The 17,446-nt window shown below is 43.4% G+C and overlaps 1 protein-coding gene across 8 annotated transcripts in view; it reads right to left on the bottom strand.

Annotated features, from left to right (window-relative positions):
* Positions 1-17,446, bottom strand: part of FRY (FRY microtubule binding protein) — a 328,350-nt gene that overhangs the window by 55,223 nt on the left and 255,681 nt on the right. For all 8 annotated transcript variants that reach the window (NM_001205616.1, XM_024999814.2, XM_024999812.2 and 5 more), the window contains 7 exons: positions 16,655-16,823; positions 15,287-15,377; positions 8,929-9,011; positions 4,587-4,737; positions 3,930-4,033; positions 3,005-3,190; positions 853-1,051 (listed from right to left, as the gene is read on the bottom strand). In NM_001205616.1, the coding sequence (NP_001192545.1) occupies positions 853-1,051; positions 3,005-3,190; positions 3,930-4,033; positions 4,587-4,737; positions 8,929-9,011; positions 15,287-15,377; positions 16,655-16,823 (983 nt within the window). The remainder of the gene's footprint in view (positions 1-852; positions 1,052-3,004; positions 3,191-3,929; positions 4,034-4,586; positions 4,738-8,928; positions 9,012-15,286; positions 15,378-16,654; positions 16,824-17,446) is intronic.

A 17,446-nucleotide genomic window follows, 5' to 3' on the forward strand; every position in this document is an offset into this window, starting at 1 on the left:
CATCCTAAAGGAGATCAGTCCTGAATATTCATTGGAAGGACTGATGTTGAAGCTGAAACTCCAATATTTTGGTCACCTGATGCGAAGAGCTGACTCACTGGAAAAGACCCTGATGCTGGGAAAGATTGAGGGCAGGAGGAGAAGGGGACAACAGAGGATGAGATGGTTGGATGGCATCACCAACTCAATGGACATGGGTTTGGGTAGACTCTGGCAGTTGGTGATGAACAGGGAGGCCTGGCGTGCTGTGGTTCATGGGGTCACAAAGAGTTGGACATGACTGAATGATGAACTGAACTATGAAAATTGAACCAAAAGCTAAATCATTCCTTGAAAAAACCATAAAATCTGAAAAAAAACGGGATCACTCGCAGTTTTCTTGACTTTGATCTCTTATTAGTTGGATTCCTTTTCCATCATGTGTCTGATTGTTTCTGGTTCCTGAATTCCATTTATAAGTGACCCTTTGGACTAGATGAGCAGACAGAGGTCCCCGCTCTGCAGCTGCTACTGGGTTGACCATGGCTAATACTTTGGGTTTCCAGAGCGATGTTCTCTGCCAAGTCTTGGAACTCCCAGAGGCTGGTAGCTCTAATAGATGGTGAAAGTCATGCTTGCCTCCTGCCCGCATCTGCTACCTGCTCATTAGGCAGGAAATCTCCCTGCTCCTCCACTGTGACATCAGGGGAGTCGTAGACAGCGCCTCCCAGGGTCTGCCTCGTACACAGACGCCAGCAGATGCAATTCAGAAGAGAGGAGACTTCATTAGAATTTTCATCTTCGGTTTTAAAGTGATGGCACTCTTCCAAAAGACTGACCCCCAAACAGCAGCCCATCTCCTGACTCCCTTACCTGGTCGTCAGAAATTCAATGAGCTTGTTTGCCTTCTCATCTGAGTCGGCAGCTGCGTCCGCATCTTCTACCTCCTGGGTCATCTGTGGGAGGTTCCCACTGCTGCCTCCTAGACTGATGCTGGATGAAGTGGAGCTGGAGCTGAGCCCTGAGTCTGGCACCGGGGACGACTGGTCCTCTCTCAGGAAGTCGAAGCCACCTGGTGGGAGACGAAGTCCAGGTGGGATGTGCAGGGCAGGCAGTGAATGAGGTCGGGAGGTGTGCATCAGGAGGTGTGCCGTTATTTACATTTTTTGGGAAAAAAACACTTGATTTTTGACTATGGCTATGATTAAACACGGAGAAGGTAATGGCATCCCACTCCAGTACTCTTGCCTGGAAAATCCCATGGGCGGAGGAGCCTGGAAGGCTGCAGTCCATGGGGTCGCTGAGGGTTGGACACGACTGAGCGACTTCACTTTCACTTTTCACTTTCATACATTGGAGAAGGAAATGGCAACCCACTCCAGCGTTCTTGCCTGGAGAATCCCAGGGACAGCGGAGCCTGGTGGGCTGCCGTCTATGGGGTCGCACAGAGTTGGATACGACTGAAGTGACTTAGCAGCAGGATTAAACAAGACTGGAACTCTTTCTTTGCTTATGGAATAGTTGCACTGCTGTGTAAACCAGTGTGATTTGGTAATAGATGGTGCTCTGCTATTTTCTACTTTGGTGTCTTTTTTTCCCCCCTTTTCTCCCCCAAGATACCACCTTTTATTTATCAGACTGGTAAAGACAAACAAGTTTAGTAATAGTAGGCGTGCAATACACACTCTTGAATACTGCGGGTTTAAATTAGTGCAACAATCTTGGAGAACAATTTGCAATATCAATAAAAAAAATTTAAAGACATCCATCTTTTGTTTGACCCAATAACTACAAACTAAGAAATGTATCCTGGAGATATACTGATTAAAAGTACATCAAGGTATATGAGCCTAGGGGCTCATGGAGGCATTTTGTATATTGGCCAAGAAGCAAAACAGACACAAACCAGAACAATTTCTCCAGGTGTGGATAAGAAACATATGAGTTAAGATACGTGGTTCAATGGATACTATGCTGCTGCTGCTGCTGCTAAGTCGCTTCAGTCGTGTCCGACTCTGTGCGACCCCATAGACAGCAGCCCATTAGGCCCCCCCATCCCTGGGATTCTCCAGGCAGGAACACTGGAGTGGGTTGCCATTTCCTTCTCCAATGCAGGAAAGTGAAAAGTGAAAGTGAAGTCGCTCAGTCGTGTCCGACTCTTAGTGACCCCATGGACTGCAGCCCACCAGGCTCCTCTGTCCATGGATTTTCCAGGCAAGAGTACTGGAGTGGGGTGCCATGGATACTATGCAGGACATAAAAAGGATGGCATGGAACCATTTGTGCTAAGATACAAAGATCTTCAAAATACCCAGTCTTCTGATTAAGCTCACTTAATCAGCCTTTTTCTAACACTTAGCAAATCATTTGATGCTCTGGTGTTTTAACTGACGCTTTCTGCAAAACAAGTGAGTGTGTGTGTCTGTGTGTGCATGCTTTCACACGCCCACTGACTGATGAATAGCTCTGTTACACATCTGTACCTAACTGTGCTGTAGGTAAATTATTCTTGGGTAACAGACGATTTAACTATATGACATGATACTATTTTTGAGGATAACAGCGATAAGTAGGTTATACACAATGTTTTGCATAAATGTGCCCAGAACTCTGAATGTGTATATTAATTTACTGTAATTATGTCTCAAGGTACATAGGGAAATGTCTGGCGCCTTGGTGATACCTGGTCTCAAAATGCTGCAGGCGGTCACTGTTCTGCACACTCTCCTCCATGGGTGTTCCAGACTCATGCTCTCTCAGTCAATGGATATTAATTTTTTTCATAACATATTTAATGAAAATATCAATCACAGTAATAATTTAAAAAGTATATTTGGAAATATGAAGGATTTAACATCAAGTAAAATAGTGCATATTTATTGTGCATAGTGGTGCATATTTTATCCCTTAGAAAGCCAGGGTGAGGGTAAAAGCAGAGACATTGATGTGGGCTCCAGGGACACCCCCAGGTACCCTCAGACTTGTGACACTGTCTCAGGCTCCCGGCCCCTCCTCCTTGTGTTACCTGTGTAGAGGTACTCAGGCTGATAAGCTGGCTGCACGGTTAGAGTCTTGGCTTCGCCCATCTCTCGAGTCTGCAGGAGCACAGAGGCAATGGCATGGAAATTGCTGTTGCAGGAGAGGGCGATCAGGAGGTGAAGAAGCAATTTTTTGCTGTGTTCAAAGACTTCGGGCCGGTAATGGTCCAAACCTGGAACGAAACGGTGCAATCTCTTAATATAAACAAACCTTCAGCTCGTCTGGATTCCAGGGATGGCAAAGATTCCAAGATGCCCGGGAGGAACACGAGGAACACGTCAGACGAATGTTTAGTTTCCTTTGTTAGTTTGTTACCGACATAAAGAAATCAGGCTTAGGAAAATCAGATATTTTCTTCCTTAAAAAATGTTCTTCTGAAATGCTGACAGATGGACTTTTCTTGACCTCTCTGTAGCATCTGACATGCTTAGCATTCCTCTTTCCTGAGATGTTCTCTTCCCTGTTACTAAAGGTTTCTAACTTTATCTCTCTCTCTCTGAGTCTCCCTGCCTGGCTGATTCCTCTTTCCATTTTCTTCGCTCTGCACCTTGGGTATTTTAAAACCTCAGTGCTTAGCCGACCATGTTCTACATTCTTTCTCTCTATGCACTGACTGTGTCTCGGGGCTTTAAATTTATCATGGAGAACCAAAGCCCCTGAAAGAAGTCCAGCTTGTTTTGAGTATCTCTACAGAAGTAGCATGGATGAGGTATCATTCTCTGTTATGGTGCCAGGACAACTTTAAACAATGACTGATCAACTGGAATTATAGAGATGTCACAGAAAGGATGGTGAAAAACAGAAGATATTAGGTATTTCAGAAAAGCAGGATGGCCACGTAAAAGGGCAGCTCCCTGGGATGACTTGTGTGGCACTCTAATGGCCAGAATTCCTCTGGGTCCCAGGCTTACCTAAGAAGACAGCATGGAGCAGCAGCGGGAGGTGAAGAGCCCAGTCCTCTCTGACACTGTGGTCCACCACCATCTCAGTCATAAAGATGACAGCGACATTGCACCTAATCAGTGAAAGTGATGCCGTCAACGCCATGTCCGAAGAGGACGGAAACAGACCAACAGGTCGTTGGGGCACAATCCCGTCCAACTCATCAGCCTTGGAGAATTAGGTGAGACCCTGATTCCAGGAAAATGGAGTTTAACTTCTAATACAGCACAGAGCTCCATGAGGAGAAGAAACTTCACTTGAGCTAATTCACATAATGGGGACTCTACTGGTCACTTGAAAATAAGGGCTGAGGGATGAAGAGACTCGGAAGACAAAGGTTCTTTCGTTTAGCTGCTCACAATCGAAAAGGCATAACAGAATGAACGCCCACACTAAGGGCACATCAAGGGAAACTTCAAAGGGCTGCAAGGCAGCTTTGCACACTGGTTAATGTTCGACCAAAGTCAGTCAGTATGCTGAGAGCTGCAGTTCAAGTCGCTTGTGTTCCCTCTGGTTTCAAACATCATTTCAACTGATGGGACCTGGAACAGGTTTCTCTTTTCATAGGAAGAAAAATCCAGTCAGAGCTAAGCGGCCACTCCCCTCTATCTGCACGTGCTACTCACCTGTGGAGTGGCCCCCGGGGGGTGATGGTCTCTGGGAGGTAGTCCACCAGCGGGGCCCAGCACCCTCCCGTGCATGGCATGGGTAGGGGCTGCGGCTGTTTGGTCTCTGTGATCGTCAGAAGCCAGCCGGTGTAGGGAGAAATTGGGTCATCTGTAGTGTGAGAAAGACAAATGTGCTTCATTTACAGGGAGAGAAGCTGCTTGTTTTCCCAACTTGCCTTTTTAGAAAGCAACTTACAAATTTGTGCTTGTAAAAATAACTTCCTAACCATTCCATTTGGTGAGTATCAAATTATATGATCAAATGGGCTGGAATTACTTGATTAAGTTTCTTTCATTCCTTTATTTCTTGGATATCTAATTTATAGTTATTCATTATAGACCGACTGAAAACATAGATACAGAAGAAAAACCCTACATCACGTGAATTCCCATCACTGTGACAACTCACTCCTTCTCTCGTCTCCTCCATCTCAGTAAAACGTGATTTCTTATTTTCAGTTCACTCAGGATGGGAGCCTGGGAATCCTCCCTGACTTCTCACTTATATATATATATATATATTTTTTTTTTAATTGAAGGATAATTGCTTTACAGAATTATGTTGGCTTCTGCCAAACATCAACATGAAATCAGCCATAGTTGCTTATATTTCTAATAACCATGACGATGGTGGGACAGTAATAATAAAAATAATAAAGTCAGAACTAAGGGAGAGACAGCTTGGGCTTCCTTGGTGGCTCAGTGATAAAGAATCTGCCTGCCAATGCAGGAGATGTGGGTTTGATCCCTGGGTTGGGAAGATCCTTTGGAGAAGGAATGGCAACCCACTCCAGTATTCTTGCCTGGAGAATCCCATGAATAGAGGAGCCTGGTGGGCTATAGTCCATGGGGCTGCAAAAGAGTCGGACGCGATTGAGCAACTAACAACAGAGAGAGGTTACTTTATGTCAGGCAATGGTCTATATATTTCATGTATAAATAACCCAATAATAGGTACCTATTATCCCAATTTTGTAGAGGGGACGCTGAGGTTAAGTAACTTGCCACCAGCCGCATATTCAGTAAGCTCTCCCTCAAAACAAACCCAAGAGATGACCACTTCTCACCATCTCTATCACTGCCATCCTGGGCTGAGCCCTCACCATCTCTCCCAGGAGGCACAGCCTCCTACCACCTCCCTGCCTCCATGCTTAACCCTCTGCAGTCTATTCTCAGCAGAGTGGCCAGAGTCATCCTCCTTTTTTTAAGATTTTTTTTTTAATGTAGACAATTTTTAAAGTCTTTATTAAATCTGTTACAATATCACTTCTGTTTTATGTTTCGTTTTTTTTCGGCCTGGAGGCATGTGGGATCTTAGCTCCCCAATCAGGGATTGAACCCACACCCCCTGCACTGGAAGGCGAAGAATTAACCACTAGACCACCAGGGAAGTCCCCAGAGCCATCCTTTGAAAACAGAAGTCCATTCAGAGTCCCTTTCTCTGCGTACCACTGGCCAGTGGCTCCCCTTCACACTCAAAATGAAATCCAGCATTCACTTCACTCCAGGCCCTATAAGGCCTGACAAGACCTCCCTCCTGTTTCTTGGTTTATTTCCTATTTCGTGCCCTCTGCTCATTGCACCCCAGACACCTTGCCTTTCTTTGCTGTTCTGTGACCATGCCAGATGCTGTTCACCAACTTTATAGACTAGGTCTGAATCTGTTTGCCTGTCCACTTTATCCAAGGTGGTATTTTTTTTTTAAATAAGAAAATACTTTAAAGAGGCTGCACCTTTCTTTTTAGATAAACCCAGACTAGGAAGCGCTGGGCCATGAGGCCTCTCCTGATCCCTTCTCATTCTTCTTAGCCCTGCTCATACCCTCAGGAATTCAGGCAGAAAATAACTACCCCTGACATATATCATACAGCCAGTCATAAGGTTTGGAACTGAGCTTGCAAACCTTTGCTTCTCTCATGGCATAGACTGTACCCATCACTGGGTAGCTAGAACCAAAAATGCATCAGGCAGGATCGAGTTACCAAAGTTCTGAGGGTACTTATGCCCTACCGGATGGACTGCTTCGTCTGGGACAGCTGAAGTCAATTCTGTTACTTGACAACTAGAAAAGGATTTTAGCATTTATTTTATGGACTTTCTATGATGAGGATCTGTTTGAGTAGCTTGATTTCCATTTTTCTTTGACTTGAGAAATTTAAGATTTGAGCTCTCAGTAACCCAACTACTTACTCTGAACTTTAATTTCCCTGGTTAATATCAGTAATCATGTGAAGAATATTACTGACACATGACTCAATCAAATTCAAGTACCATACCCAGTAAGATGCTGTTTATGCCAAGTTATAACCATTTCCGGGTAAAACAGAGGCCATGATGATAATACTAGACTACTCTTCTGCCTTATTTTCATTCACAGTAGTTTTTCTTTCCCTTTATACATACTTCTATTACTTTTTCTCTTTATCCCTAAAGCCAGTGATCTGAGTTTATATAATGACATGGTTGCTCATTTTGTTATAATTACCCTCTGAAAGTCACTATTTTAAAATACATAAGGAATGTAAAGTTTCAATACCAGAGGGCTCTGAAGATGTATTTTCAAAATGATTATTACTTTTTTACAGTGTTTTCTACCAAATTCTGTGTCCTGAGCCCAGAACAAAGAGATACACTTTGACGGAATCAACTGGTCGAAGTGCAACAATATTCCTAATGTAAAATCCACAGTCATAGAATGTTATGCTTCTTTACAGCATGCCTGTCACATTCTGGGGAAGCCAGGATTCAACTGCCTAACATTTCCATGACTCAATTTTTCTGTCCTCAAAATTTTATGTTACCAAGGAGATAACATAAATTTTATGTATAGCAAGGAGACTGTTCTTGAACCAACAACTCCATCCCTCAGGTATTGCTCTCCTCATCTATAAAATGTGGTCCTGCCTAGAACTAATGGTCTGTGCTCTTGAAATGCAACTGTTGGGTGTCTGGAAGGCCAAGTACCCTGATGGGCACAGAAATGAGGGAAAATGCATAAGCTTCCCCTGGCCCCAGCTTCATACTAACTGTTCTAGAGAAAGGTTTTATAGGGACACAGTTAAAACTTGGGCTTCCCAGGTGACCCTAGTGGTAAAGATTTTGCCTGCCAATGCAGAAGACGCAAGAGACGTGGGTTCAATCCCTGGGTCGGGAAGATCCCTTGGAGGAGGGGATGGTGACCCACTCCACTATTCCTGCCTGGGAAATCCCATGGACAGAGGAGCTTGGCAGGCTACAGTCCATGGGGTCACAAAGAGCCAGACATGACTGAACACATGAGCACAGTTAAAACTCAACCTGAGTATGGCAATACCACATGGATTTCAGACATTCCTTCCACTGATATTGTGAATGGTGAATTGCCTATCTGTGCATTAATAAGTAAAACTGAAATGTAGTGTCATTAGAACTACTGGGTTGGCCAAAAAGCTTATTCGGGTTTTTCATAACATTGTACTGAAAACCCTGAACAAACTTTTTGGCCAACCTAAAATACTTAGCTCTCACCGTACTCTGCACATTTCCCACAAGAACAAAATAATTCAAAACAACCAGTACAAAAGCTCCGTGCGCCAACTTACAAATTGGATCTAACTCATGAGATATCATATTATGATTTCCACCCAAACAAGTAAGTTCCAGAAGATAGTTTACCAATTTCCTTACACAGCTAATATGTCACTGGGAATGTTCTCTGTTTCCAGAATTCCTACAACTTGTGAACAAGTAACTGAGACCACTCCCTGACCAATGACCAATAAGTGTACAACCTGTCCGAGACTTAAACAAAATCAATGAACGCGTTGATCTTTCCAGTTTTTCCAGCTTCCCAAGGTACAGTGTGATTCCTGGGACAATCGTATCTCCCAGTCTGGCATGGTTTTCACTCGGTCCCTGAGAAATTAAATATGAAAACAGATCTATCCTGGGTGAGCTGACTCACAAAGCTTAAAGGTTAAATCCACTCCCAAGACAGGCAGGAGAACTGAACGGAAATCTTTGTTTTCAAAGAGACAACCTTGTACTAGCTTTTTGCCAAATGCATCACCCAGGAAAAGGGCCAAGAAGACAAAAATACGGTTTTAGGTAGTAGCTCAAAGTCTTCCTAATTCTGATTCATCTACTGTTTGGTTTGTTTTTACTTTGAAGAGACTGACTCTCTGCATGGCAGGATTAAATGGTTACTTAATTATTTGCGGGCTTCTTTTTACTGATCAGAACAAGAATAATCATGATACTCATTTTGCATTCACTAACCATTTGCCCTCCATCTGAAAGCCCTCAGCCTGTTAGTGCTTACTTTTATCCTCATCGTATGAGCCTCCTGAACTGTTGCTGTATCTTGACTCCAGACGCGTATGGGCTCTGATGACGTTACTAAACCTGCAAATACAAGAACGGCCATCATGAGATATTGACACGTGTGTTATGTGCTGAGACACAAAAATACTATTATTTAGCGGTTGATGATGCTTTTCCTAAAAGAATACTGTAAACAGTGTACCCCATACATTCCCTTTGTGCTCGAGCAGGTCAGTGGTCACTCCTGCTCAGGAGCACAAGTTCAAACCTTGAAAAGAAAAACATTTGAAGACTAATATGTGTGACTCCAACTAGAAAATTATAACATCTGCTTGGAAAGAAGACGGGCATGATACTGAATAACACGAATCCTTGATTCACATGGTAACCTGGCACATGGTAGAAATAACGGCCGAAAGATTGAATCAGTGAAATAAGACAGACCCGGAAACATACGAAAATAGTTTCATAACAAATTTTGAATTTCACGAGCTTTAATGTTTTCCTTAAAAGGTTTTTAGGAAAAGGTACAAGTAGAGGTATAATACAATCAGAGGGCCTCTTTCTGTCTAGCCTTTCTGTGGCTTAAGAAGTAATCAAAAACAAACAAACAAACAAAGAGGTCGAAGGATAACTTTTAAAAGAGTGTTTATTTATTTGGCTGCATCCGGTCTTAGAGCATGTGGAATTCCTGCTGCACCATGAGGCATGGCATCTTTCACTGCAGGGCTTGGACTCATTAGCTGTGGTACAAGGGGGCTCTGGAGCGTGTGCGCTCAGGAGTTGCAGGGCTCGGGCTTAGTGGTTCCACGGCATGTGGATCTTAGTTCACTGACCAGGGACTGAACCCACATCTCCTGCACCGCAAGGCGGATTCTTAACCACTGGACCACCAGGGAAGTCCCCAAAGTATAACAACTTCACGTGCATTATCTCGTTTAATCTCACTCACTCATCTTTGGGATACACACCATTTACTCTGTCACTGAGGAAACAGACAGAGTGAGGCAAAACATCTTGCCCAGCATCAGCCAAAGAAGGTGACGGTGGGGACACTTTCAAGGCTGTGCTGCCTCTGAGAAGAGGGGACGCGTGACCTCAGGCTGAGCTCTCGCTCCCCTGCTCGGTGACCCTGGGCAAGTTCTTTACCTCCTTGGGGACCCCATTTCCACACCTGCCTAAATGAAATAATAATAACAACACTTCAACATTTATTTTGTTGGGGCTGTTGTAGGAATCAAAAGGAAGGATGTGAGAAAGTTTCCAAAACTATGAGATGCCATCTAACTATAGAGTATTAATTATCATACTCTTGGATTTCTAGAATGCCTTTTCAGGGCACCAGAGACTTACAAATCAATAACATGTTTATCACCCAAAGATCTATAAAGTCAGGCAAGGGTGTGGCTTAGGGGAAATGAGGGTGAAATGGTATGTCTATTTATTTATTTTACATAAAATGATACAAAGCGTGGTTTGTCTGTGTTATTGACAAGGTTTTCTATTGTAATTGATATGAGACCAATACTCTTCTTTCCCTCTGAAAGTGGGAAAGTGCAGGGTCCCAGCTGTCCTCATCAATGTAGGGAGAGAGAGGGAAATTTCAGGAAAAAGTGCCTTTTCAGGATGTGCCATGAAAATGCTACTTTGTCCCAGGTGTATAACCTCAGAACACTGCGACAGTGATGTGACTGCTGAATTCAGAAGTGTATCAACTATAAAGCCTTTGGTTTCATTCACTCTGTAGACATTTGCAGCAGCTTTTTTTTTTTTTTTAAAGTCCTGACAAGAAATCTTCCCTAGTAACGTTGTATTTCAAACATTCTTCATTCTCACATTTTTTGGGCTATTACTTTGTGAATCCACAACTTCTTTTATCAAAAGATAAAAGACATCTGCTGAGTTTCATACAGATCAGACCCTGTGATTGTCTAAATCAGACTAGTCCTTAAACGAAATTGGAAAAGTGACCAACTTATTACCTTCTGAAGAAGTTCTACAATCATATTTATGCTGATAAATGCAAAGATATAAACAGCACATGCAGAACCCAGACACCATTCAACAAGGAAGAAAAACAGGGTGATGAAAGAATCCCACATCTGTAGATTCACAGCAGGCAGAAATCTGCTAGCAACTCAAGACGGTGATTTATCTTGGTTTTACAATCGTCTTTAGGAAGGCTGGGCAGGGAAGAGCTACAGAACGGATGGCAATTCGTCTCTTTTCTTTTTAAGACAGTTTTAAAGGATTTCTAGGGGGAGTTTATGAGGCCAAGATGAAGGGGAGGAGAAAGCCCCTTCCACATTTCTTATTCTGGAGAAGATCAAAACCATAGCACAGTGAAGTGGATGCTTGGCAAAAACAAAAAGTAAAAACTGACTCCCAAGAGTAAAATCTGTTCCTTTGCTTTCCTGGTTGAAGAAACTAATTTTGGGTCTAGATCCTAGAAGAATTTCAAGGATTAAGCAGACTGAATAGTCTTTTAATATAAAAGTACATGTCTTAGAAATGTATCATAAAAATAACTCTGCTAAGACTGGGCTTCCCAGGTGGCTCAGGGGGTAAAGAACCTCCTTGCAATGCAGGAGATGCAGTAAATATGGGTTAAATTCCTGGGTAGGGAAGATCCCCTGGAGGAGGACATGGCCACCCACTCCAGTATTCTTGTCTGAAGAATCCCACAGACAGAGGAGCCTGGTGGGCTACAGCCCATAGGTCACAAAGAGTCGGACACAACTGAAGCGACTGAGTAAGAGAAAAGCTAGAAAGATGAAGTGTTTCCCTAAGCTTTCCCTTGCTGATTCTTCTCAAAATTAATACGTAAGCAACTTTCTGTGGATTACTAATCTCTATTCCTGTATTAACACAGATCACCAGAAACTTATATAGCTGGTTTATTGCTTTTAGTTCCTTATAAACAGTCCTTTCATGGCTTTTATTAAGGGTTGATGTATTAAAAATACTTACAGGGCTTGTTTCTGCATATTTTACAAACTGTTATTTTAATTAAAAATATGTATTCATATTATTGTTTAACTGAAAAAACTACATGATAAATACTTCTTAGAACTTAAAGGTACTTATTTAGTTGCTGTTTTTCAGTCGCTCAGTCATGTTTGACTCTTTGTGACCCCATGGACTGCCAGGCTTCCCTGTTCTTCACCATCTCCCAGAGCTTGCTCAAACTCATGTCCATTAAGTCAGAATGCCCTCCAACCATCTCGTCCTGTCGTCCCCTTCTCCTCCTGCCCTCAGTCTTTCCCAGCCGCACTGGGTCTTTTCCAGTGAGTCGGCTCTTCACATCAGGTGACCAAAGTACTGGAGCTTCAGCATCAGTCCTTCTAATGAATATTCAGGATCGATTTCTTTTAGGATTGACTGGTTTAATCTTCTTGCTGTCCCAGGGACTCTCAAGAATCTTCTTCAACACTACAGTTCAAAAGCGTGGCTCAGATGGTAAAAAATCCACCTGCAATGCAGGAGATCAGGGTTCAATCCCTGAGTTGGGAAGATGCCCTGGAGAAGGGAATGGCTACACATTCCAGTATTCTTGCTTGGAGAATTCCATGGAGAGAGGAGCCTGGTGGGCTACAGTCCATAAAGTGGTGAAGAGCTGGGCATGCGTGAGTGACTCACACACACACACACACACACACACTTATTCTTTTACCCTGATTCCCTGTAGCTCAGATGGTAAAAGAATCTTTCTGCAATGTAGGAGACCTAGGTTTGATCCCTGGGTCGGGAAGATCCTCTCGAGAAGTAAATGGCAACCCACTACACTTGCCTGGAGAATCCATGGACAGAGGAGCCTAGCGGGCTACAGTCCTTGGGGTTGCAAAGAGCTGGACATGACTGAGCAACTAACAATATTGGTTTTAATGGTTCTTTTATTATAAGCTATCTGAATGTTTTTGTCAGTAGCTATGGTATTATTAAATATTTCTGAATTACATCAAAGAGCCACTGCTGCTGCTGCTCAGTCACGTCAGCTGTAAAGAACCTGCATCAGGACAGTGGCTTTGTAAAAGTCCATGGTGCCCCCTGGAGCTCAACAGTGCAATCAGGCGACTGGTATTCCCAGAAACTGAGTCACAGCGGAGCCAGACCATCAGTATCTCTGACCAATACCATCTCTGTAGACTCTTTGTCTAGAAGGACTGAAAAGGACAGGGTAAATAACTGTCTTCTGTAATGGGGTCAGCAAGCAGGAGGGAGAAAGGGGCTGGAAGCTGTTTGGACAGCTTATCTACCTCTAGGGCTGTGACGTTTCTCCAATTTTCATTTATATGCTAAATAAACGTTTTAAAACATGATTACTATGTGCAGCACAGTAGGGTAATCATTAAGGATAGAAATATGTCTAAGAGCCATATAATCTCTGATTTCTAAGAATGAAAAGGTAATGGTTGAGACACAAACGTGTGTACAAGTGCCCATAAATCAGCATGACAAGGCTCACAGGGAGGAAGGTGATAAGTAGACTGCAAAGAAAAATAAAGATGCTTTAGGCTGAGAGCACAGTCCACCATCAAAGACAAGACAGACTATATTAGAGAAATAGTACAGGTGAAATACAGGGTTAATGTAACAACAGTATTCTGTGTGATAAAATATTAATGTAGGTGTGATCATATATATAATCAATTAATCTACCTACAGGTAGATACACAGATATCGTCAGTATGAAGGAATTAGATATGCATGACTATGTAGGTAGCATTGGGCTTCCCAGTGGCCAATAGGATACAGTGATAAAGCAGGAAAGCAGGAGATAAACAAGAAAGCCTCTTTCAGATATTATCTGGTTGCAATGTTATAGTGATAACTGGCTTCTTCATTTTAAAGGCCAGCACTAAAGATTTAGGCAGGACACCCATGACTCTGGTCCTAAAGGGGTCTTTTAAATGAGATGATAATATATGGAAATATATCACCTTTCTACCCTCAGTATAATTAAGATGAAAAATTCAGACTATACAATGAATGATAAAGAATGTTTTACTCCCACCAGAATACAGAAATACCTTTAGAGAAATATGTGATTTTTTTTTTCTTTTTACCATTAGGGAGTTTTCCAAAGAAGGTACCAGCAAATACAGATGAAAAAATAACATGTGAATTCCCTTTGATCTGAAGGGAAACTCAGACGATGAGCATTTTGCCTTAAGGCAGTGCAGTCAGCCAGTAATCAGCATGTTGAGGAATTTGCTGTGGCTGACTTAGAGAAAGAACTTTCAGAACTCTAGCCCTGGGTCAGAAAACTTTCACCTGTAGCCCCTGATGGGTTCTCATGCACACGATGAAATCACAAAGCATCCAGGGGCTTTTAAAGCTAAATGCATTACTTTCATTATGTGATCCACTAAATTTTCTTCAGTATGAATCTGTACCTCATTTTTTTTTTTTTTATTAATTTAAGTGAAAGGGTGCCCCATTACTTTTTACTAGAAAACACTTAGACTTATAAGTTTTCAACATCATGAGAATCATCTTAATTTTTATTTTCAGATTTAAGGCCTGTTTATCTCTTTTGGTTTGTCTCTCTGCTCTTCACATTCAACTGCAGTAAATAGTGATCCATATGGTGCTTACTTATGAATAGTTCCTGGGCAATGTGAAAGCAGAAATATGAATAAGAGAAATACTACTGTTAAAGAACTAAGGGGAAGGACATGAAGGTTTCTTTCAGACAGTGTTCTTAGTTAACCGGGTTTCCCTGGTGGCTCACAGGTTAAAGCGTCTGCCTGGAATGCGGGAGACCTGAGTTCAATGGCTGGGTCGGGAAGATCCCCTGGAGAAGGAAATGGCACCCCACTCCAGTACTCTTGCCTGGAGAATCCCATGGACGGAGGAGCCTGGTGGGCTACAGTCCACGGGTCGCAAAGAGTCAGACACGACCGAGCGACTTCACTTTCACTTAGTTAACCAAGATGTGACAGGGTTAAAGGTAAAAGAAGAACGGTGATGTGTCATAGAACTCATCTCAAGATGACTACTCTAAGGGATTATTTAAGAACCAGATTTACAAATTTCACATGGCTATTCCCTCTAACTCCAGATGGACTGTGCCCACGAGCAGAATAAGGTGTGGTTGTTATTAAGCCTGGGGGTAAATAGGCTTCAGCCACTAGAACAACATCCCTCTTAATCTCTGCTCTGGCTTTGCTCAGGAAGAAATGGTTATCTTTAGGGATACACAGAGCAGTCTGAAAGTCAATCTGTGTTTCTAAAAAAGAAAGGATTTGTGTATGAGTGTGTGAAATTTATGAAGCCGTGCAAATGTTACTAATGCTTTGCATAGACAATTGCTGAAAGTTAAGCTGCATGTTAAGCCAAATTTGTGCACCAACCTCTCATCAGATTCTTTCAGTATCTTGCTCTCCTCAGCGTCTGGAAAACTGTCCTGGCCGGCAACGACTGTATTGCTGCTGGAGGTGGTTCCTGTAGATGAGATTAAAGAACAGCTCAGAAAGAAATGCCTGTCGTGGGGGTCAAGCTCAAGTCTTAAGTGATTCCAGGAAAGGATTTCCTGTAAAATCCCCTGTTTGAAAGATTCCTTGCATCTTCTGCACAATCTCAGACCCTCTGAACAACCTTCCAAGCCCACACCACTGAAGCGGAGAATCCAAGACATCTATTATAGTCAAACCAAATTCCTCAACTCTCTTACAAAGTGAGGCTACAACATTCTTGAAACCCTCTCTTCCTGGCTACTTAGGTAATGCGCTTATTTATAGTGGCCAGTCCTGCCGTTAGTGGCTCTAGCATTTCTGGTTCCAGGAGTTATGAAATGAATGTTAGAACATTCCAAATGCCTAGAGCTTCCAATCCCCAGGGCACCACGTCTCTGTGAGATCACTGCTAAGGCAGCAGGGTCTGGGGCACAAAGAGGGCATAAGAGACCAAGGCAAAAGAGGAGACAGGTTTGGAGGCAATCATGGTGTTAAGGGCAGCAAAGGGAAGACAGCACCAAGGAGTTTGAGGAGGGTGGTATATATTTCATACAATGATGCTGGGAGGCCAACTGAAAAGTGGTAACACTGGTGGAGGGGGGCAGTTCAGTCAAACCTAGGAGAATATCGGCCAAGAGAATCCCATTAGATACAAGAAGGAGGGTCCAGAAGTGAGATTCCTCCATGACTACAGTGTCCACCGTAAGCTCAGTCTAAAATAAAAATGTATATTATCATATGTGAAACAGATCGCCAGTCCAGGTTCGATGCATGAGACAGGGTGCTCAGGGCTGGTGCGCTGGGACAGCCCTGAGGGATGGGATGGGGAGGGAGGTGGGACGGGGGTTCAGGATGGGGAACACATGTACACCCATGGCTGATTCACGTCACTGTATGGCAAAAACCACTACAATATTGTAAAGTTCTTAGCCTCCAATTAAAATAAATTAATTAATTAAAAAAAAAAACAAAACTCTGTGGCATATGAGTCCTGGGCTCTCGATTGTTGGTTATCCTTACAAGACCATTCCATTAATCAGACAAGGCGCCAAGAGTCTCTGCTATCCTTAAGCCTTCTCTTAGATGAATGTATTGGGTTGGCCAAAAAAGGTGGTATGGAAAAACCCAGACAAACTTTTTGGCCATACCAGTATATGTAGGAATAAGAATAAGCAGCAAGCACCTACTCATACCCCTTCAATGCTCTACATGAAGGAAAACCCAGAATTGCGGGACAAGGCATCCACCCAGCTGCCCGGACCCTACCGGAAGCCGCCGCCGAGGCCTTGCTGCTGGCTGTGAAGCGGTAAAAGGGCGGGTTGTCGCAGTGCTGGACGATGGGGTTCACCGGCTCCGTCTGCTGCAGCTCGAACAGCAGCTCCTCCATGGTCTGGATGGTGTTGTTCCGGCACAGGTAGATGGCCACCTTCTTGATCTGAGACGAGAAACGGAACACAAGGGATATTTCCCAGAGCAGCCCATGGGGATGCAAGGTTGTCGACAGCAGAGGTGGTAGCCCGTTCATTCTGATGACTGCGACACCTCCCAGAAGCGCTCACGGTCCTTCTCTCCTAGGACGAGCCAAGGGTCTGGATTAGGCTGCCCGGCGGGGGCGGGGAGGGGGAAGGATGGGAAGAAGGGACAGTTAGGGAGCTGGGATGGATATGTACACACTGCTACGCTTAAAATGCATCACCAACAAGGTCCGACTGCGGAGCACGTGGAACTCTGCTCGGGGTTATGTGGCAGCCTGGATGGGAGGGGAGTCTTCATCTGGCGGAGAATGGATACCTGTGTATGCATGGCTGAGTCCCTTCGCGGTTCACCTGAAACTATCACAATACTGTTAACTGACTACACTCCAATAGAAAATACATTTTTTTTTAAAAGCCAATCTTCAACCTAAAGACAAAAACAAAAGTCACCTTTTCTCACATGTACACCTGATAGGAGGGGGTTGTTAAAAGTCTTACCTTCCCTCATGGCTGAGTTTACAAAAGCTACTTTTGGGATAACTTGTGGACTAAAGACGACTTCTATCTAAACTTAAAACTTGCC

The sequence above is a fragment of the Bos taurus genome, chromosome 12 (assembly GCF_002263795.3).
Source record: "Bos taurus isolate L1 Dominette 01449 registration number 42190680 breed Hereford chromosome 12, ARS-UCD2.0, whole genome shotgun sequence".
NCBI classification, from domain to species: domain Eukaryota; kingdom Metazoa; phylum Chordata; class Mammalia; order Artiodactyla; family Bovidae; genus Bos; species Bos taurus.